At 47.3% G+C, this 22247-nt stretch overlaps 1 protein-coding gene across 1 annotated transcript in view; it reads right to left on the reverse strand.

The window, feature by feature from the left end:
* The window catches only part of LOC147106703 (eosinophil peroxidase-like), a 124370-nt gene that overhangs the window by 77150 nt on the left and 24973 nt on the right, over positions 1 to 22247 (reverse strand). The window contains exons 3-5 of the mRNA XM_086008504.1: positions 17441 to 17534; positions 16615 to 16790; positions 13230 to 13362 (exon numbers count right to left, since the gene is read on the reverse strand). Of these exons, the coding sequence (XP_085864630.1) occupies positions 13230 to 13362; positions 16615 to 16790; positions 17441 to 17534 (403 nt within the window). The remainder of the gene's footprint in view (positions 1 to 13229; positions 13363 to 16614; positions 16791 to 17440; positions 17535 to 22247) is intronic.

The following is a 22247-nucleotide window of genomic DNA, read 5'->3' on the forward strand; positions in this document are numbered from 1 at the left end:
TTTTGAGATGGGGGTTGCAGGAGAGTCTGCCCGAGTCTAGCGGAGCGGCAATTAATTTAATGTTCAGTTTGGCTAGATTCGTGATTGTGCAAAGAAGGAATGCTCTTTTTTAAGGGGAGGAGAATCAATCTAAAAGAGTATTTTAAATATAAGCTAAAAGATCATTATAAGGCTCTGTCGATGTTTTATTCAGAAAGGAATTTAAGGATAGTATTTTATGTTATGTATTGTGTGTTCTCCTCCCACCTGTGGTGGCGCTGTCACAGCAGATAAATGGTTGGGTGTTCTCTTGGTTAAGTTTAGCTCTCTTTGTTCAGAACTCTCCAGAACTTCCCTTTCCCTTCGAATAAAGCACTTCATGTTTGAATCTCTGAGTTCTAATTGTGTCTAGGTAAAAAAGCTACCGACACAACAAAGTGGCGACGAGGAGCGGATGAATCTGTATCTATATCTGGGATCAATGTGCAGTTAATTAAATTATATTTGTTTCCCCTCCCCTTTAATTGTTTCCCCATTTCCTCCTCTTCTCTCCTAAAAATTGTGCTAGGAACCAGAAGCCTTCTGGTACTTTGCTAAAGTGACCATTCTTCATGCATGGGCCTTGGGAAGGTATAGCGGAGGAATCATGGTGAAGCCTGATCCTGTTCTAGCCCAGCGCCCACATACATGTACTTTCCAGCAGTTGCTGGATCACAATCACAAGTGGAGTCCGACAGATTTTTTCCCCTTGTCCAGCTCAGGGACACGGGGCCAACTGTAGCCTCTCATGACAGCTCCAGTCGAGATGAGCTCATTTAATACAGACCAGGGATCAAACCTGAATACCAAGCATCTTGGTATAAACTGTTGTGGCAAAGGACCAACTATTTCAAAGGTCGCCGTTATTTGAAAAATATCAGCACGCTTGCCAAGCGTCCACCTTTTACAGAGACAGTCAATGTTTTAGATTCAGAGTCTGCTTATCCACATTTGCAGATTAAAAATCAGCAGAGAGTCAAATTTCTCATGCTCCACTGGGGTTCCCAGTGAGTGACCACAGCTCAGTTGTACTGCAGTATCATGCTTGAAGTGAAGGCTTGAGATTTTGTGTGGTAATGAGGTGTCATGCTACGGCTATAAAAACTGATCCGAGTAAAGTAGGGGCATTTCCTTCAACATGCAGAGACCAGAAAAGCTGTGTTAGCAACAAAAAAAACATCCTATATGTTATGTATTGTGTGTTCTCCTCCCACCTGTGGTGGCGCTGTCACAGCAGATACATGGTTGGGTGTTCTCTTGGTTAAGTTTAGCTCTCGTTGTTTGGAACGCTCCAGAACTTTCCTTTCCTTCCTGAATAAAGCACTTCATGTTTGAATCTCTGGGTTCTGAGTTCTAATTGTGTCTAGGTAGAAAGTGTTAAGTCTGTGTGTTATAGTGAGAATTACTACACAGACCACAAGAGTAAACTCAACAGGTCTTTACTGGTTGGAGGTCGGACTATACTGAATACAATATTATTACACTGTGCTTATATACCGGTGTGGTCACCACCGGTATTACGTATACAGCAGCCAAAGAAAGTAGTACCTTTCTTAAGGTGGACCAGGCTTAAGTTCTCTTAAGGTGGAACAGGTTACATACACCACAATCCTCCCTTTTTAGCTTAACAGTCATATCCCCAAATAAACATAACATATATACATATATAACTTCAGGTATAACAGTTCAAAGGTTCAGTCTCTCAGGAGGCTTTCTGATTCGGCTTGGATAACACCTTTCAGTGGTCTCTGATTCTTGTTGTTGAGGTGCCTCCTCTAGTTGGTTGCCAATGTATTGGGTGTCATCATCATCAAATACATTCTCGGCTGAGGTAGATGCTTCAGGTTCATGAACGTCTTCCACAGCTGTCTCTGTCACAACCATGGGTTCGACCCTTGCTCTCGACTCTACCAGTTGATCCGCATGACGCCTTATCACATTATGACCAATATCTACGGTGTACATCAGAGGTCCTTGTCTGGCCCGGATTGTTCCGGACTGCCATTTGTCGTTTCCATAGCCCCTTGCCATCACTGGTTGTCCTACGTCGAAAGTTCGAGTGGTCTTGCTGTTAATATGCCGAAACTGTTTGTTTTCCACTTCCCTCCGCACATTTGGTTTTAACAAGTCCAACTTGGACCGCAACCTCCTGTTATAAAACATCATAGCAGGACTTTGGTTAGTCACGGCATGATCGGCGTTTCTATATGACATCAGGAACTTATCGACCTTGTGTTGCAGCGGAATCTGATCATCATTCATGGCCTTAATAGCCTTTTTGAATGTCTGGACAAATCTTTCAGCCAACCCGTTAGTCGCCGGATGATATGGGGCAGAGGTATAATGTTTAACTCCATTCTTCTTTAAAAATTGTTGGAATTCTTCCGATACAAACTGTGGTCCGTTGTCCGAACAGATCTGTTCTGGCAATCCGTTCCTTGCGAATATTGTTCTCAACACCGCAATTGTCTTTTCTGAAGTAGTGGTATTCATCTTGATGACTTCTGGCCATTTGGAATGTGCGTCCACCGCGATTAGGAACATGGAGTCCATGAATGGACCAGCAAAGTCAATGTGTGCGCGTTGCCATGGGGCTGAAGGCCATTCCCATGGGTGTAGCGGTGCTAGCGGAGGTGCATTTTGCACTTTTTGACACCCAGCGCAGCTTTTCGTTAACTCCTCAATCTGTTGGTCAATACCCGGCCACCATACGTAAGCCCTAGCAAGACTTTTCATTTTAACTCCCCCCAGATGACCTTCATGTAGTTCTTTTAAAACTCTTTCCCTTAACTTGGGAGGAATAATCACTCTTGTCCCGTACATCAAAGTACCATGGCAGACGGACAGCTGGTCTCGCCTTGCCGAGAATGCCGGTAACAGAGGATCACCCCGTGTTGGCCATCCTTTCACTGTCACCTCGTAGACTCTGGACAGTGTCGGGTCGTTCCTGGTTTCTCTTTCAATACTTGCGTTGGTGACAGGTAAACACTCAATAATGGTCGAAAGAAATAACTCAACAGGGTCAACTTCCGTCGTGTCTTCATCTTCAGGTAGTGGCAGGCGTGACAGGCCATCAGCATTGCCATGCTGTTTCGTACCTTTGAATTCTATCTGATATTGATGTGCCCCTAAGAAAAGAGACCATCTCTGGAGACGCTGTGCTGTCATCACCGAAACACCCTTCTTAGGGTTAAAAATGGACACCAACGGTTGATGGTCCATCAGCAGTGTGAATTTTTGGCCCTGTAGGTAATGATTAAACTTCTTCACTCCCCATACAAGGCTAAGGGCCTCCCTATCGATCTGCGCATAGTTGCGCTCAGCGGAGGTCAATGATCTGGATGCAAACGCGACTGGCCTTTCCGTGCCATTTGGCAATTTATGTGAGAGTACTGCCCCAATACCATATGGAGAAGCATCACAAACCAACCGAATAGGCAGTGTCGGGTTGAAGTGAGCCAACACTTCCTCTGAGGTGATCAATTCTTTGCTTTTGCGAAATGCCTTCTTACAGTTTTCGCCCCAGTCCCATGGTACCCCTTTCTGTAAAAGAGCGTTCAACGGATGCAGCACCGTGGATAGATTTGGCAGAAATTTATGGTAGTAGTTAATTAATCCTAGAAACGACCTCAACTGAGAGACATTCTCCGGAGCGGGAGCCTTTACAACTGCCGCTATCTTGTCAGGAGACTTATGAAGCCCCTCCCGGTCAATGACATGACCACAGTATGAGATCCGCTTCTGGAAGAACTCACATTTCTGCCGATTTACTCTAAGTCCATACTCTTTCAGTCTGTTGAGCACCAGTTCCAAGTTAGCGAGATGCTGTTCATCACCATCACCTGTGATCAGAATGTCGTCCAGGTAACATTGTGTGCCTGGAATTCCCTGTAATACCTGCTCCATGGCCCTCTGCCAAATTGCTGGAGCCGATGCCACACCAAAAACCAGCCTATTGTACCGGTACAACCCTCGATGCGTGTTGATCGTGAGGTATTGGCGTGACTCTTCTTCAACCTCCATCTGCAAGTACGCCTGTGCCAGGTCTATCTTGGTGAAGTGTTTCCCGCCAGACAGTGAAGCAAAAATATCCTCAATCCGTGGAAGCGGATACTGCACCGTGTGAAGCACCGGACTAACGGTGATCTTGAAATCTCCACAGATGCGAACCTTCCCTGGATCTCCTGGCTTATTGTTCGCAGGACGTTTCATAACGGGAACAATGGGTGTAGCCCACTCACTCCAATCTACTTTAGACAGTACCCCTGAACGTTCTAGTGCTTCCAGCTCCGCTTCAACTGCAGGTCGTATTGCATAGGGTACCGGTCTGGCTTTAAAAAATTTTGGTTGTGCATGTTCATCAATCTTGATGTTTGCCGTAATTCCTCTCAGTGTTCCCAGTCCCGGCTGGAACACCTCTTTAGCCTCATCCAATATTCTGGACAATCGTTTAGGTTTGACAGCTGTTTCCCCGGAATCTACCGTTAGTGCTTTCAAGGAGTGCCAGTCCATATTCATTTTCCTAATCCACTCCCGTCCTAGTAGTGGTGGACCTCCTTCAGGTAGCACATATAAGTCCATTACTTGGCTTCCTTCGCCCTTGTGGACCACTTCTACCTCTATTTTTCCGATGGGGTACACTCTTTGCCCCGTGTACGTTTTCAATATAATCTCCGTATCCTGTAAGGGAATATGTTGGAATAACCTTCTGTAATCTTTCTTATTCATGACCGTCAATGCCGATCCAGTGTCCAATTCCATTTTTACTTGGACTCCTGCTATCTTAAGAGTGACCCAAATTGTCTGGAGGTCTGTATCCTTACCAACGTTGTGTATTCTTAAGCTATCCAGTTCATTACTGCTAGCGTCTGAATCTGACTTCTGTTCAGTCAAACTGTTCTTTGTCACCTTGTGTACCTTTGCATATTTTCCTTGCGGTGACTTTTTATTGCTGGTCTTCTTTCCTGACCGGCATACTTTAGCTATGTGGCCAAGCCTGCCACACGTTCTGCATTCTTGGTTTTTAAACCAACACTGGTTCTGATCGTGCGTTGTCTTCCCACAACGATAACATTTGACAGAACTCAAACCCAATTTGTTTGTACCGAGTTCCGGTGGCCGTAGCTGCATTACTGCCGTGCCTCTCGCTGCGGCCTCGTGTGCTGCTGCCATAGTGACCGCCTTCTCGAGAGACAGCTCATTCTCCTCGAGCAGTCGCCTTTGTGTATCCTGTTTAAATAAACCACACACAAATCTATCTCGAAGTGCCTCTGTCAGTCCCGTTCCAAACTGACAATATTTTGCTAGCTTACGTAATTCCATCAAATATTCAGCATTGCTTTCATTTTGCAGCTGTCTTCTATCGTAAAATTTAAATCGTTCCGCTAGCATCAGCGGCGTGGGGTTAAGATGATTTTTTAGGACAGTAACAATCTGTTCGAACGTCTTATCCGCCGGTTCATCTGGTGATAACAGGTGTTTCAATTGCCCGTATGTCTTTGCACCCATTAAGTTTAGTAATGTTAGTGCTTTATCTGTCTCAGGAATTTTATTTGCCTTACAATAGTTTTGTATGCGTTCTACATACATAGCCCAGTCTTCTATATCACTGTCGAAGGCATCAATGTTCCCATGTTTAGGCATCGTAGCAATTTATCGGATTTTTAATGTTATCTAAGATGGCGGCTTCCCGCTCTTGCCGTCGTCCTCCGCCCACAAAATGGCGGTTTTCCCGCGCTTGGCGGTCTTCACCCGTCCCCCGACGCTGTCTCCGCTTCACCGCGGCTCTCGCGCCTTCAGTTTCCCCAGACGCTGCGCCTTTAGCCCGAATGCGGCCCTTATCTCTGGTCGCGATCGACCTCTCCGCCCTTATTCCTCCGTCTTCCCAGCCCCGTCTGTACAGCCAACGCGGTTGACTTTCTGTCGCGTCGCTGCCCGGCTTACCCACCACGAGGTAGTAGAAGAAGCTGACAGTTGCTGATGGAGGCTTCGAGGTCAGGATGTCTTCTGCACTCCGGTTGCTCGATGCCTGCCGCTCGACGTGTCTTCCCGTAGGTGATGAGGGTGGAAACCTCTCTTCGACGTCCTGTCTGTGGACGAAGTCGCCGTGGAAATTACTGCAGCAGGGTAAGAATCGGACTCGTCGCCACTGTTAAGTCTGTGTGTTATAGTGAGAATTACTACACAGACCACAAGAGTAAATTCAACAGGTCTTTACTGGTTGGAGGTCGGACTATACTGAATACAATATTATTACACTGTGCTTATATACCGGTGTGGTCACCACCGGTATTACGTATACAGCAGCCAAAGAAAGTAGTACCTTTCTTAAGGTGGACCAGGCTTAAGTTCTCTTAAGGTGGAACAGGTTACATACACCACAGAAAGGTACCGACACAACAAAGTGGCGACGAGGATCGGATGAATCTGCACTGTGGGAACTTTCTTGTTTTCGACTACAAAACACTCGGAACAGAGATTGCAGCATCACATTAACGTTACGGGTGTAGTGAGTAAACAGAAATTTGAATTTGAAACGTGAGATGGCTACTATATTAGGAAACATCGGTGATTTTGATGAAAATGTGGAGCAATGGAGCGCTTATACGGAACGTTTTGACCATTTTGTTTTGGCGAATGTGGTGGCAAACGAAAAGGTCGTGCCTACTTTTTTGAGTGTAATGGGGCCGAAGACATTCAATTTACTTCACAGCCTTGTGCAGCCAGATAAGCCAGGAACTAAAACATATAAGCAACTAGTGGAAATTCTTGGAGCACATATTTCACCAAAATCTCTGGTTATTGCTGAGAGATTTAGATTTCACAAACGAATCAAGAGGAGGGGGAATCAGTGACGATGTTTATTGCTGCTTTAAAAAGGTTGTCAGAACACTGCGAGTTCAAGGAGGTGCTGAATGACACCATTAGAGACAGACTTGTGTGTGGTCTGCAAAGTGCAGCCACACAGAAGCGCCTTCTTACTGAGGACAACCTTACTCTTGAAAAGGCCATTGAAGTTAGTGTCTCCATGGAGATGGCGGAAAAGGAGGCTCACCAGTTGAGTTCAACAGGGAGAGTTCACAAGGTGCCGTCTGAGCCTAAAGGTGCGCGGAACGGCACATGTTACCGTTGTGGGAAAACGGGCCATCGTGCTAATGACTGCTGGTGTACGGAGCTGGAATACCAAAATTGTGGCAAAAAGGGTCACATTGAACGTGCCTGTAGAGGTAAAAAAAGAACAGACAGAGCTGGGAAGCATGGAAGCAAAATATCTGTATTTGGACAAGAGAGGAAAAAGAGTGTTCATTCAGTGCAGTATGATGGAACAAGCAAAACAGAGGGGAGCGACACCTCTGAGGAGGAAGAGGTGCACATACTGACGGTTGCAGGTGATTCAAATGGCTACTGGGTGTCACCACTGGTGGAGGGACAATCAGTGCGGATGGAGGTGGACACAGGCGCGGCTGTGTCCCTTGTTTCAGACACTGTCTACAACAAAATGCTAAAGCATCTTACCCTTCAGCCAACAAACATTGTGCTAAAGACATATACCGGCGAACCTGTGGCCATGAGAGGCACCATTGAGGTGACAGTTAAATTGAACGGACAGACTGTGAAACTGCCACTATATGTGGTAAAGGGAAATTACCCATCGCTATTGGGACGTACGTGGCTAGAGAAAATCACGCTGGACTGGGCTGCAGTCCACATGATGTCAAAAGGGGAGTCAGGTCTGACTGCAGTGTTAAACAAACATGCAGAACTCTTCAATGGGGAACTTGGGAGCATGAAAAAGATTAGCGTGAGACTGGACATTAAACCTGACAGCAAGCCGAAGTTTCACAAAGCCCGACCTGTACACTATGCAATTAGGCCAAAAGTTGAGGCTAACTTGGAGGCCTTAGTCGAGAATGGAGTCCTGGAGCCTGTGAGTGTGAGCAAATGGGCCACACCCATTGTTTCTGTCCTGAAAAAGGATGGATCTGTTCGAATCTGCGGGGATTTTAAAGTGACTATTAACCCGGTGCTGTCTGCGGAACAATACCCTCTTCCCCTCAATGATGATCTTTTTACGGGCCTGGCCGGAGGGCAAAGGTTCAGCAAAATAGACTTATGCCAGGCTTATCTACAAATGCATGTCGCTGACAAATCAAAGGAGCTGCTGACAATTGTGACACATAAGGGGCTATGCAGGTACTGCCGCCTTCCATTGGGAATTACGTCGGCCCCTGCTCTATTCCAAAGGGCAATGGATCAGATTTTGAGTGGACTGCCAGGAGTCCAGTGCTACCTGGACAACATCCTTGTCACTGGGACAAATGAGGAGGATCATCTTCTGATCTTGGATGCGACACTACAACGACTGAAAGAGTACGGACTCAGAGTTCGTAAAGACAAATGTGAATTCTTTCAGTCTTCAGTTGAGTACCGGGGCATGTGATTGACGCTACTGGCCTGCATAAGGCGCTGTCAAAGGTTAAGGTGATCGTGGAGGCCCCAGCACCCCAGAATGTGAGCCAGTTACGTTCATTTCTGGGGCTACTTAACTACTATGGGAAGTTTATTCCAGACTTAGCAACATTGCTGAAGCCGTTACATCAGTTGCTATGTCAAGGCAAAACATGGAAATGGACTGAACTGTGCAACGAAGCCTTCGCCCAAGCAAAGAAAGCATTGCTGAAATCGGAGGTCCTGACACACTTCGACCCAAAGCTACCCATGCAGCTAGCATGTGATGCATCACCATATGGTGTGGGAGCAGTCATATCCCACATCATGCCTTCGGGTGAAGAAAAACCTATCGCCTTCGCATCACGCACCTTGAACAAGGCCGAGAGTAACTATGCGCAGATCGAGCGCGAGGCCTTGGGAATCGTTTTTGGAATTCGAAAATTTCATCAGTACCTGTTTGGGAGAAGGTTCACGCTCCTGACAGACCACCGTCCATTGACTTCAAGCGGGATGCAAAGGTGGGCTTTACTGTTGTCAGGACACACATACGACATCAAATATCGCAAATCAGACTTGCACGGCAACGCAGACGGTCTCTCGAGGCTACCCTTGCCTGTTACTCCCGCAGAGCCTCGTCAGATAGACATCTCCTACTTTAGACAAGTGGAGGGAGCACCTGTCACGGCAGTTCAGGTGCGAAGGTACACCCGCAACGATCCAGTCCTGTCTGAGGTAATGGACGATGTCATTCGAGGGAGAGCTATAGGAGTTTCTCCTAGTTTGAAACCTTACGTTTCAAAAAGAAATGAGCTCTCCGTCCAGGCAGGTTGTCTTCTTTGGGGACGCCGTGTCATCATTCCGCCACCTCTGAGGGAACCTATACTGCAACAACTTCATACAGGCCACAGTGGGATGGTTCGGATGAAGGAAATGGCAAGAAGCTACTTCTGGTGGCCAGGTCTCGATGGGAATATTGAGGAGAAAGCCAAAACATGTTCCCCATGTCAAAGGGTCCGGAATGTTCCACAGCTGGCAACCCTACACCCCTGGGATTGGCCTGCAGAAGTGTGGCAGCGAGTACATGTGGACTTCGCCGGTCCTTTCGAAGAGAAGATGTTTATGGTGGTTGTGGACGCTCATAGCAAGTGGCCGGAGGTCGCTGTGATGAGGTCTACCACGGCAGAGAAAACAATTGAGAAACTTGGTGAGATGTTCAGCCGTTATGGCTCACTGGAACAACTCGTAAGTGACAACGGTCCACAATTTGTATCACAGGAGTTTGCAACCTTCCTGCATGTGAATGGTGTCCGACACATCAGGTCTGCGCCCTATCATCCCTCTACTAACGGCCAGGCAGAAAGGTTCGTGCAAACTTTGAAGCACGCCTTGAAGGCATCGCAAGGTCAGGACTCAATCCACCAACGTCTGAACAGGTTCCTGTTGTCCTACAGGAACGAGCCGCATGCCACAACCAGAACTTCCCCCGCTTCGCTCATGATGAAGAGGCAGTTGCAAACAAGTTTGGACTTACTCAAACCTCCAAGGGCAGAGCAGGTTGTCCATTGTCAACAACAAGCTCAAGTTGAAAAGAGAGAGAAAAGAGCCAAGGAGAGACGGTTTCATCCGGGAGAGCACGTCCTATCTCGAAACTACAACACTGGACCGAAATGGGTTCCTGCTACGGTGATCGCGCAGACGGGCCCTGTGTCTTACACGGTTGAGACTGCTGAGGACGTCGTCTGGAGAAGACACACAGATCAACTGTTGCTAGGAGCAGAGACAGCCACAGACGGCTGGTTGGCCTGAACTGTTTCCGGAAGATACCGCAAACCAGCATCCTTTGCCACAGTGCTCTTCTCCAACACAGGAAGTCAAAGAGACTGTTCCACCTGTGCAAACTCCTGACTTTCGACTGACACAGGCACCTTCTCCATCTAGGCCTGTGTCAATGCCTACTGCTGTGGAAGCCAGCGATGACCGCCGGTATCCTGTCAGAGAGCGGCGGCCTCCAAGACGCTTGGATCTGTAGGCTTATCGACTTACCCACAAGACTGGGGCAGAATAAACCCCAGGTTAAAGTCAGGGTTTGAGGCAGGCTACCTCTACCCTTGGTTAGTTGAGTGCATTGAAAGTAACTTACCTGTTGAGGAATAATGTGGACCTTCCATTTAAGAGGGGAGGAATATGTTATGTATTGTGTGTTCTCCTCCCACCTGTGGTGGCGCTGTCACAGCAGATAAATGGTTGGGTGTTCTCTTGGTTAAGTTTAGCTCTCTTTGTTCGGAACTCTCCAGAACTTCCCTTTCCCTTTGAATAAAGCACTTCATGTTTGATATCTCTGAGTTCTGAGTTCTAATTGTGTCTAGGTAAAAAAGGTACCGACACAACATTTTGCAACCAATTTTTAAAGTACAGTCGATTAATATATGTTACAGGAGCCAAATTAAACTTCAGGTTTTGATGTTAAAATGTGGTGGCGGAATGGCTGTGCAGAGCGCCTGAATTGATTTGTATCATACAATGAAATGATCAAGATGTTGTAAATGTTCTTAATGTTCAATAAAGTATTAAAAAAAAAGTGGGTAGCACGTTCGCCTCTGAGTCAGAAGGCTGTGGGTTCAAGTCCCACTCCAGTTACTTAAGCACAAAAATCTAGGCTGACACTCCAGTACAGTACTGAGGGAGTGCTGCACTGTTGGAGGTGCTGTCTTTCAGATGAGACATTAAACCGAGGTCCTGTCTGCTCTCTCAGGTGGATGTAAAAGCTCCCTTGGCACTATTTCGAAGAAGAGCACGGGATTTATTCCTCAATCAACATCACAAACAGATTATCTGCTCATTATCACATTGCTGTTTGTTGGAGCTTGCTGTGTGCAAATTGGCTGCTGCGTTTCCTATATTACAACATTCCTACACTTGAAAAAAAGTACTCCATTGGCTGTAAAGCGCTTTGGGACATCCTGTGATCGTGAAAGGCACTATATAAATGCAAGTCTTTCTTTCTATCCACCTGAGAGTTGTTTCTTGTTCAAATAACGTGGGCACTGTGCCTCATCCTCCCTCCCTGGAAATTCAACTTCTGTGCTGGGAAGACTGGCCATGGCCTCCTTCAAGAACAAAGAACAGAAGAATTCACTCAGCGCATTTTTTATCCCATGGCCATTTGCTATCCTGTCACCTTTGGGATCTTTCAATGGCTCCCTGCCAATTCCTTAAATCACATGGCTGCTGTGAATTAAATAAGAAAAAATACAACTTGCATTTTTATAGCACCTTTCATGTTTTCAGGATGTCCCAAAGTGCTTCACAACTAATGAATTACTTCTGGGAGAACTCCTTGCTCTTCTTGGAAAAGGGTCCATGGGACTTTTTAAAATGTCCACCTGAATAGGCAGACAGGGCCTCAGTTTAATATCTCACCCAAATGGCGAAACCTTCGACAGTACAGGGCTCCCTCAGTACTGCGCTAAGGTCAGCAGTTGACTACCTGAAGTCCCGCATCGGAATCAAGATTATTGATGGTTTTCCTTCTTAAAGTAAACCAGGCAGGGAGTCCATGCAGGGAACTGCTTGCTACTGCTTTCCCTGGAAAAATAAGCCCTCCCCCTCAAAACTGTGAGAATCCTTATTTCCTTACAGGCTTTTAAAAGCTAAGCTTGGTGTCGCCTAATCACTACTTCTTCACCTCTCTTACTCTTTTCAACCCTACTAGTGTCCTGCGCCATGGCCTTGGCTTTCACCCGAGTTTAGCAATTTAAAAAGAAGCTCCTAAGCATCACATGACTGGCGGACTGACCTGGCAACAAACACATCTGACAACACCACCAACCTAACTCGATAGCAAAATACTGCGGATGCTGGAAATCCAAAATAACAACAGAAAATGCTGGAAAAGCTCAGCAGGCCAGGGCAGCATCCGTGGAGAGAGAAACAGAGTTAACGTTTCAGGTCAATGGCCTTTCGTCAGAACTGGAAAAAAGCAGGAAATGGAAAGCAGGTTTAGGGGCTGGGGAAAGGGGGGGGGGGGTTGAAAGAACAAAAGGGAAGGTCAGTGATAGGATAGAAAGCAGGAGAGATTGAGAGACATTGAGAGACATTCAAGGCAAGAGGAGGTGGTAATGGGACAGGTTAAGAAACAAAGGATGGCTCTAGATGCAGTGTGAATTGTGCTCGCAGAATGAAGGACAGCTGCCATGTGGGAGGGAAGAAGGAAAAAAAAAGAAGAAAATATATATATGTGATGGGGGCCGAGGTTATGATCTGAAATTGTTGAACTCCATGTCGAGTCCAGAGGGCTGTAGAGTGCCTAATCGAAAGATGAGGTGCTGTTCCTCGAGCTTACGCTGAGCTTCCATGGAACAATGCAAGAGGCCAAGGACGGTGAGGTCCGAGTGGGAATGGGGCGGTGAATTAAAGTGACAGGCGACCAGGAGCTCGGGGTCCCCCTTACAGACTGAACGGAGGTGTTCTGCAAAGCGGTCACCTCCTCTCGCTTTGAATATCTCTTAATGTCTCTTAATCTCTCCTGCTTTCTATCCTATCACTGACCTTCCCTTTTGTTCTTTCATCCCCTCCTTCTTTTCCCAGCCCCTAAACCTGCTTTCCATTTCCTGCTTTTTTCCAGTTCTGATGAAAGGTCATCGACCTGAAACGTTAACTCTGTTTCTCTCTCCATGGATGCTGTCCTGGCCTGCTGAGTTTTTCCAGTGTTTTCTGTTGTTATTCCACCAACCTAATTGTTCCTTCTGCTGGTGCAGTACCTGTTATTGCAGAGGCCAGTTATGGTTCGATATTTGTTCAGTAGGCAGGAACTGGAGCAAGTTACCGACCGCAACTGAGTGGTGCAGCCTGTCGCCTCAGCCAGCGTTTGAAGATCGAGTATGCTGAGCAGATCTGCGAGGAACAAAAACCATCTCGATCAGAGGCGGTGAGATCTGAAGTCAGTCAGGGAAACAGCAGGACATTTCAAGTTTCCCCCCCTCATTTCCCCTGAAGGCTGATTCATATTGAAAATCCGTTCCCTCACCCGAGTGACCATTCTTCACGTGTGGATCTAGGCGGTGAGTTTTGGGAGGCTTTCCCACCACTGAGGGTGTCACAGCCGAACCCCATTCCTGCCTTCATCTGATATCCGCTGGGGCATTTTCTAGCAGAGGTCACTTGAGAGGCATCAGGAATTGGAATCCTAGCTGCTTTTTCCCATTTATGGGGCACTCAGACCCAAATGTTGCACCTCAACTGCGGCCCCAGTTTAAATCGGGTAACCCGGTGCGGGGGGTTGAAGCTGAGACGCTCTAGCCTGTGTGTCTTAGCACTACATCAGTTATCCATTGAGACATCAGAATATTTAATTTGGATCTGCATTAAACTACAAGGCAGGAGTAGAAGATTAACAAGTTTCAAACAAGACTTTGAATTGGACAGATCTTTTCCCCTACAATAGTGAACATGTGGAACAGATTCCCAACTACAGCAGCTAATGCTTAACACCGTGAAAAAGATAGCTGGATGAATGTCTGATAAAAATTGGGGTTGAGGGTTATAAGTGAAACCATTGGTTTGCAATTTTCATGGAAAAACACGATCCACAAGACATTGGTAAAAATCTTGCAGTCCCTGTAATAAAAATAAAGCTTGACTTATTTAGTCATAGTAAACCAATGATTATAATGATAAATAGCAAATAGAGATGGTCAAGCAATGTTTGGACTTGATGAACTTTGCGTCACTGAAAATGTGCTATCAAGGAAGGTAATTGGTCTGGGATATACAATATAGAATGCAGGGTTCAATGGTTTTGATTTACCTTTGGGGTTCAAGAAAGAAAAAATGTAGAACTTTTCCTCAGGGGATTAAATGGATGGGTACCTGAGTAGTTTCTACCAACTGTTTATAAAGATCACGCACTGGAGATTTTACCCAGGATCTGCTCTCACCTTCTACACAATAAAGAGCATGAGACAGGGATGTGTGCATAAAAGTGAAAGAGAGATGTGTGTGTGTGTGTGTGTGAAGGAGTGTCTTATGAACATATAAAAACAGTGGATAGCCGGCAGTCCATTGAGCCTGTCCCATAGAACAACCCAGCTTCATCGCCCCCAATGCTCCTCACCCACCAGCAGCCACACAATCTCCTGGGAGAAAAGAAAGACTTGCTTTGATGTAGCACCTTTCATGGCCACCAGACATCCCAAAGCGCTTTACAGACAATGAAAAACTTTTTGAAGTGTAGTCACTGTTGTAATGTAGGAAACACGGCAGCCAATTTGCACACAGCAAGCTCCCATGAACAGCAATGTGATAATGACCAAATAATCTTTTTTTTTGAGGGATAAATATTGCCAGGACACCGGGGATAACTCCCCTGCTCTTCTTCGAAATAGTGCCATGAGATCTTTTACACCTGCCTGAGAGAGTAGGTGCAGCCTCAGTTTAACATCTCATCTGAAAGACAACACCTCTGACAGTGTAGCACACCCTCAGTACTGCATTGGAGTGTCAGCTTAGATTTTTGTGCTCAAGTCTCTGGAGCGGGACTTGAACCCACAACCTTGTGACTCAGAGGTGAGGGTGCTACCAATTGAGCCACTGGCTGACCACTGTTCACCAGGGAGCACAAAAAACAGATTAAAGATAAACCCTAGGCCAATTCAGGAAAATAAATTATGTGCAATTCCTCCTTGATCCCCGAAGGTGACCAAAACGAGATCCAATAAACCACAGTTACCATGAGGCACATCACCCAACGCCTCACCTACCTATTATACACTGTGATATCAGTCACACACAGGAACGTGTTCAGCTCTCTTTGAACATTTGCAATGAATCAGCACTCACTGCATGAGCTGGCAACTTGTTCTAAAGGTCGATGACCCTTTTTCGAAAAGAAAAACCTCCTGACATCTAAACTAGTTCTATGTTTATGTAACTTTACAGACATGCCCTGATTCTCCCTGATCTATCTAACTCATAGTCTATCGACATGGATCAAATCTAATCCTTTCATTATTTTAAGGGCCTCAATCAACTCACCTCGAAGTCTATGCTTTTCTAGAGTAAGAAGACCGAGCTCTCTAAGCCTATCATGTAACTGAGGGCCTCTAAACTAGATATCTATCTAGTGGTCGTCCTCTGAACCTTTTCCGGGGCTTCTATATCTCCCAGCATGTGAGGTGACCAAACTGGGCAAAGTATTCTAAATAGAGGCCTAACCAAGGTCTCATACTATACTATATTATAAGGACACTAAAGTGCTTTCTTGCTTTGATTGTCCTGGCAATACATTCCAATACTCTATTTGGTTTTGCTATAGCCTCATGGCACTGGTTGTGAACTATGCACTATGACACCTAGGTCTCTTTCCCACTCAAACGACTAGAACCCTGTATGGCATACACGTGCTTGCTGTTAGCCCTACCATGTGCATAACACTACATTTATCTACATTAATTAATTGTCATCTGCTAGATGTGGGCCCGTTGCCCCATCGCATCTAGATCTGATTGTAGTCTTTTTTTCCTCATCCAAGGTTCCAACATTAGCAGAAGTCTTTCAGTCACAACAGGAAGGCCGAGAACCTCATTATTGGAGTCTGCCAGAACCTCCGCTGATTCCATCCCCAATCCGCTTCCCACCACCCCCCCCCATCTCCCACTTAAGATTTATTATTATTCTGTAAATTGCCGTGGGACATTTTGACATTAAAGGTGTTGTCTAAATATACGTGCCTCGGCCCCTATCATATATATTTTTTATCCACACTTTTTGTTTGTGCCTTCTTTTCTTCTCTCCCACATGGCAGCTGTCTTTCATTCTGCCAGCGCAATTCACACTTCATCTAGAGCCATCCTTTGTTTCATAACCTGTCCCATTACCATCTCCTTTTGCCTTGAATATCTCTTGATGTCTCTCCTGCCTTCCATCCACAGACCTTCCCTTTTGTTCTTTCATCCCCTCCCCCCTTTCCCAGCCCCTACACTTGCTTAAAAATCTGTTTCATTTCCTGCTTTTTTCCAGTTCTGACGAAATGTCATCAACCTGAAATGTTAACTCTGTCTATCTCTTCACAGATGCTGCCTGACCTGCTGAGTATCTCCAGCATTTTCTGTTTTTATTTATAGTCTAAATATACGTGTTGTTGTTTACCTGTTGCATTCCTGAATATTTTCTCCTGGGTGTAAACCATCTGCCGAATGAGTTCTATGGTAGTTTCCATCAGTTCAGCTGCTCTCACTGCGGTCCGAGTCTCGGCTACAGGATGTTTGAAGAAGCTGAGCAGGTCATTGGCACTAATGGCGCCTTCGGCCAGTGCTGCTTTACTCCTGGGAAACAAAGAGCACATCTTAGGGCAGCAGATGGTTTACCCTTGGCAATGTTAATCTTTCACTAGGCCCCCTCCCCCTACCTTCCCAGTGGAAGCTGTAGCACACAGCCAAATAACAAGAATAAATTCGTTGTATGAGACTGACCTGCTGAATGCTGGTGTTTAGCATATTTTAATGATTCATTTTCATTGAATTTTGGATTACAAAAATCCCTAAAACAAGTTTGACATAAGAACGTTATTACAACCAGCCTTTAAACTCTCTGTTGTCTTTCTTAATTGTATTGTTACTAGTGCTGTCAGGGTTTCTTGAATTTTCTGCCTGGTTCCTCATAAGCTCCAAATATACCATCCAACACATTGTCCCCCTCCCTGTATCCTCACTGTGCTGGAATTAAGACTCCTGCTCCGATTAACTCTTTCTCAGGACCTCGAACCAAATCTCCTCACCTCCCCCAGTCTTCCCTTTCTCCAACAATTAAAATCAAGCTCAGTGTCACCTAATCAGCGCACCCAGATTTATCTCAACTTTTTGCCTACTCTTTTCCACCTGGTGAAGCTCTGTACAATGGGCCTCGGCCCTTCACCTGGTTTCCCAATTTAAAAGAGGTTCCAGTTTGTCCCTTCCTTAATGTCTTTTAATCTTACCTGTCTCTGGATCTTTTGTAGGCAGCATTGACAAGCTCAAGTGCCTGCTGGAATGCCTCATTGACAAACGCACTCCCTCGCTGAGTCACAGATCCTGCAAGTCCACAAGAAAAGTCACATGGTTTAAAGATTGAAACAATAGATTTAATAGTATAAGTATGGCAGAAATGTTAGGCCAAAGAAAGAGAGTTGTTTTTAATATCCTATTTAGTCCCATATGTGCCAAAACTGGGAAACTTTCCGTGCAACATTTTTAGTTCATCCTGATTTTCAGAGAAATTCTTATCTGATAACTGTTGTGATGTTGCCTCGTCTGCTTTGGCCTCAGCAGAAATCTTGTCCTTTGTTTCCATGTCAGTAATATTGAATTAAAACTGTTTAAACATTACAAGCATTTCCTATCGCTCAGTTGGTGAAGCCAGTGGTAGCTGAGGCCTGTAAACCGGAAAACCACAGGTTTGATTTTTGTGCCTGCAGTGAATGACCTGATCTCACCCAGGGCAGCAGTTAAGGGTGTAACAATGAGCTCTGCCCTCTGAGTGAAAGAGAAGAAAGTCAGCCAGGGATCCTGGTCTGCTCACTGTCCTGTGGACCACCTCCTTCCCCGCTGATGGAGACATTATGGATTAGGCTTTGCTTTGAGGGGGTGATTTTGCCAATGGGGAGCTTTTGGAGGCGGGACTACGACTTGTCAGGTTTCAGTCCCGCCTCCATCAAGTTCTGGCCAACCCACGCTATTTTCTCTTGATTGACCTTGATAAGCCCATCCAGCGGGCTTAGCAGGCCAATTAAGGGAAAGCAGGTTGCAGAGAATGTCAGCGTATGACGTTTCATGAATTGTCATCGTTTGACAGCTCTGTGAAGCTGTCAAACAGTGACATTCTCTGTAGTTTGATGAGTTCTTGAATTCAAGACCTCGTCAAACCTCTTTCTTTTGCAGAAATGAGATCGTTGCTGCATCTGAGAATGCAACGGCCATCTGTCATCTCTACCACGGAGATGCAAGACTCTCCGCATACCCACCGACTGAAGCCTGCAGGAAGAAACAAAGGTAACTACACTTACCTCAGATACCCACCTCTCCACACTTGCACCCATCACTTACCTTCACACCACACCTTTGGACCCCTCCGACCCCCGCAGACGCTCTACTTGCCTCGCTGACCTGGTGGGTTTTGGAGCCTTTGGGAAGCCCGCACTTGTGAGGGCAAAAAGGAGATAATCCTATTTTCTGCCTGTTAACTACAGTACCTGTTAACAGGCAGTTAATTGGCTTTAATCCCTTCCCGCCTCCAAGGAGACGGGACCCGGTGCGGGATGGCTACCCGCCTCCTGGCAAGCTGGCATGGAGGCGGGTTAGGGGTGGGCTGGGCACCTGCCCCCAAATTCTGCCATTTTCCCGGCAGTTCCCCCTCCATACACGCCTCCCCAGGGCTGGCAAAATCACCCCCAAAGCCATAGTTGTATAGGCTGCTGGAACTCACTGTCTAGGCTTGCATGTTAAGAATGGCTACTTATGAAAGGTACTGAAGGATGAAGAGAATTTGGACAGGATAAAAAGAGATAAAGAGGAGGCACTTAAACGGTTGGCAGTGCTGAAAGTTGAAAAGTCACCCGGTCCAGATGGGATGCACCCTAGCTTGTTGAGGGAAGTACGGGTGGAAATAATGGAGGCTTTGGCCACAATAATTGGGAACAGTAGCATATTGGTTATGTTACTGGACTAGTAATCCAAAGGCCTGGACTAATGATCCGGAGACATGAATTCATTTCCAGCTATGGAATTTAAATCCAGTTAATTCAATAAATCTGGAATAAAAAGCTAGTATCAGTAATGGTGAGCATGAAACTACCGGATTGTCGTAAAAACCCATCTGGTTCACTAATGTCCTTTAGGGAAGGAAATCTGCCGTCTTTACCCGGTCTGGCCTATATGTGATTCCAGACCCACAACAATGTGGTTGAGTCTTAACTGCCCTCTGAAATGGCCTAGCAAGGCACTCAGTTGCATCACACCGCTAGAAAAAACTATAAGAATAAAACCGGACAGACCATCCAACATCAACTTAGGCACCGGATTCGAACACGACAAAGGCACATCCAGCCCAGTCGACCCTGTAGTAAGTCCTCCTCCTCACTAACATCTGGGGACTTGTGCCAAAATTGGGAGAGTTATCCCAGACTAGTCAAGCAACAACCTAACATAGTCATACTCACAAAATCATGCCAATCAGCCAACATCCCAGACTCCTCCATCACTATCCCTGGGTATGTCCTGTCCCACCGGCAGGACAGACCCACCAGAGGTGGCGGCACAGTGGTATACAGTCGGAAGGAGTGACCCTGGGAGTCCTCAACATTAACTCCGGACACCATGAAGTCTCATGGCATCAGGTCAAGCATGGGCAAGGAAACCTCCGACTGATTACCACTTACCACCCTCCCTCAGCTGATGAATCAGTACTCCTCCATGTTGAACACCACTTGGAAGAAGCACTGAGGGTAGCAATGGCACAGAATGTACTCTGGGTGGGGGCCTTAAATGTCCACCACCAAGAGTGGTTTGGTAGCACCACTACTGACCGAGCTGGCCGAGTCCTGAAGGACATAGCTGCTAGATTGGGCTTGCGGCAGATGGTGAGAGAACCAGCACGAGGGAAAAACCTACTTGGCCTCGTCCTCACCAATCTACCTGTCCAATGCATCTGTCCATGACAGTATTGGTAGCAGTGACCACCGCACAGTCCTCATGGAGACGAAGTCCCGTCTTCACACTGAGGACACCCTCCGTCATGTTGTGTGGCACTACCACCGTGCTAAATGGGATAGATTCGGAACAGATCAAGCAGCTCAAAACTGAGCATCCATGAGGCGCTGTGGGCCATCAGCAGCAGCAGAATTGTATTCCACCACAATCTGTAACCTCATGGCCCTGCATGTTTCTCACTCTACCATTAACATCAAGCCAGGAGATCAACCCAGGTTCAATAAGGAGTGTAGAAGAGCATGTCAGGAGCAGCACCAGGTGTAACTAAAAATGAGGTGCCAACCTGGTGAAGCTGCAACACAGGACTACATGGGCTAAAAATTGAGTAGTGCCCCAATTGGGGTGCTAACTTCGCCGGGGCGTAGCGCCCTGGAAAAATTAGCATCCCCGCGCCAGAAATTGAGCGGTTGCACCCCAAGAGGGAAGCGGGGCGCTACTGGAAGCACCCCGCATCCCTCTTGGGGCACTGTGAGTCAATATTGCGGTGTTATGTGCCGCAGCGCCACACACTGCAGCACGTTGTGCCTCGGTATTGCAGGCCTTCCTCCCCTTCTTAAAGGGGAGGGGCCTTGTGCAAGGCGACCTGGGGCCCAGATGGGCCCCCGGGGATCGGGAGTGCAGGCAAAAGTGTCTGGCATTCAAGAGAAGTGCCGGGCTCTTGGAGTGCAGCCGGCACTCCGCGGGGGGGGGGGGGGGGGTTCAGGAGGCCGGGGACGGGAGCGCAGGCAGGTGCTGGCAGGCGGCCAGCAACAAAAATGGCCGCTCCGCACCTCGCCTTTAATTTGCGCCTCCCTGGCCACAGGTACGCCTCCCCTGACCCCGTCGGGCATAGCATCCGACGGTAAGTCAGGGGGCGCTCCCAAAGATCGTGGCTGGGGCGTGAGCGGGGTGCTGCGCATGCCAATGACGTCATCGCCAGCGGTGCAGCGCCGCAGGGCGTTACCGGTTAGCGCCACCTCTAACCTCCTGCTGAATTTTGCAGGCGGCGTGGGCAGTGCCGCGCCCGGGCGCTGGTTGGTTTGCGTCCCGTTAGCGCCCTCTTAATGCGCTAACGGGAGGCGCAACCAACTGAATATTTCCCCCCATGTCTTCTAAACATCGGAAGCAGCATGATATAGTTAGAGCTAAGCGATCCCACAACCAACAGATCAGATCACAGCTCTGCAGTCCTGCCACATCCAGTCGTGAATGGTGGTGGATAATTAAACAACTAATGGGAGGAGGAGGCTCCATGAACATCCCCATCCTCAATGATGGCGGAGCCCAGTACGTGAGTGCAAAAGACAAGGGCCTAGATTTTCAGTATAGACAGTTTTGGGGCGCTACCCTTAGCGCCCGCCCGAAGTTAGCGCCCGCCCCAAAGTAGCGCCCCGTTGCCGGAAATTCAGTGGCTTCGCCCTAAGAGGTTGGTGGAGCGCTAAAAGAGGCGTTCCACTACAGTCTTTAGGCGCTAAGCCGGCGGTGCAGAGCGCAACACCCGAGCTCGGGCGCAGCGCACGGCAGACACTCTGGTGCCAGTGAGCTCTTAAAGGGGAAGGGTGCATGTGTTTTTTTCAAAGGCAGAGTCTGGGGGCGAAAACAGGAGGAGGAGGAGGAGGAGGAGGAGGAGGAGGAGGAGGAGGAGGAGGAGGTGGTGGTGGTGGTGGTGTTGGTGGCCGGAAACATTAATACACCATTCACAACAACACACTGGATCCTTCCACACAACACATGCAGACTGCCTTCTATAGAGCAGGAGGAGGGCCCTTTAATTTGCGCTCCCCAGGGTGTGTTGCGTTCCATTTTACAAACGCTCTGGACGCCAGCCGCACAATGGGGCAATCCAACTGAAGTTTGGATTCGGGGCGGCCAAAGGGCGTTGCACGAGGATGTGACGTCATTTTCTGTGCGCGCATCCGGGCGGCCGCTAAACTTTGCGCCGGCGCTAACGGGCAACTTAATTTGGGGCGGGGCGCAAACTGCGCTGCGCCCGGCCGCTACACGCATAGCGCCCGAAAATAATTTCTCTTAAGGCGCTAACTGCTGGCGCAAGCAACTGAA

The sequence above is a fragment of the Somniosus microcephalus genome, chromosome 15 (genome assembly GCF_052327205.1).
Source record: "Somniosus microcephalus isolate GS21.2 chromosome 15, FLI_Smic_1.0, whole genome shotgun sequence".
Lineage (NCBI taxonomy): Eukaryota > Metazoa > Chordata > Chondrichthyes > Squaliformes > Somniosidae > Somniosus > Somniosus microcephalus.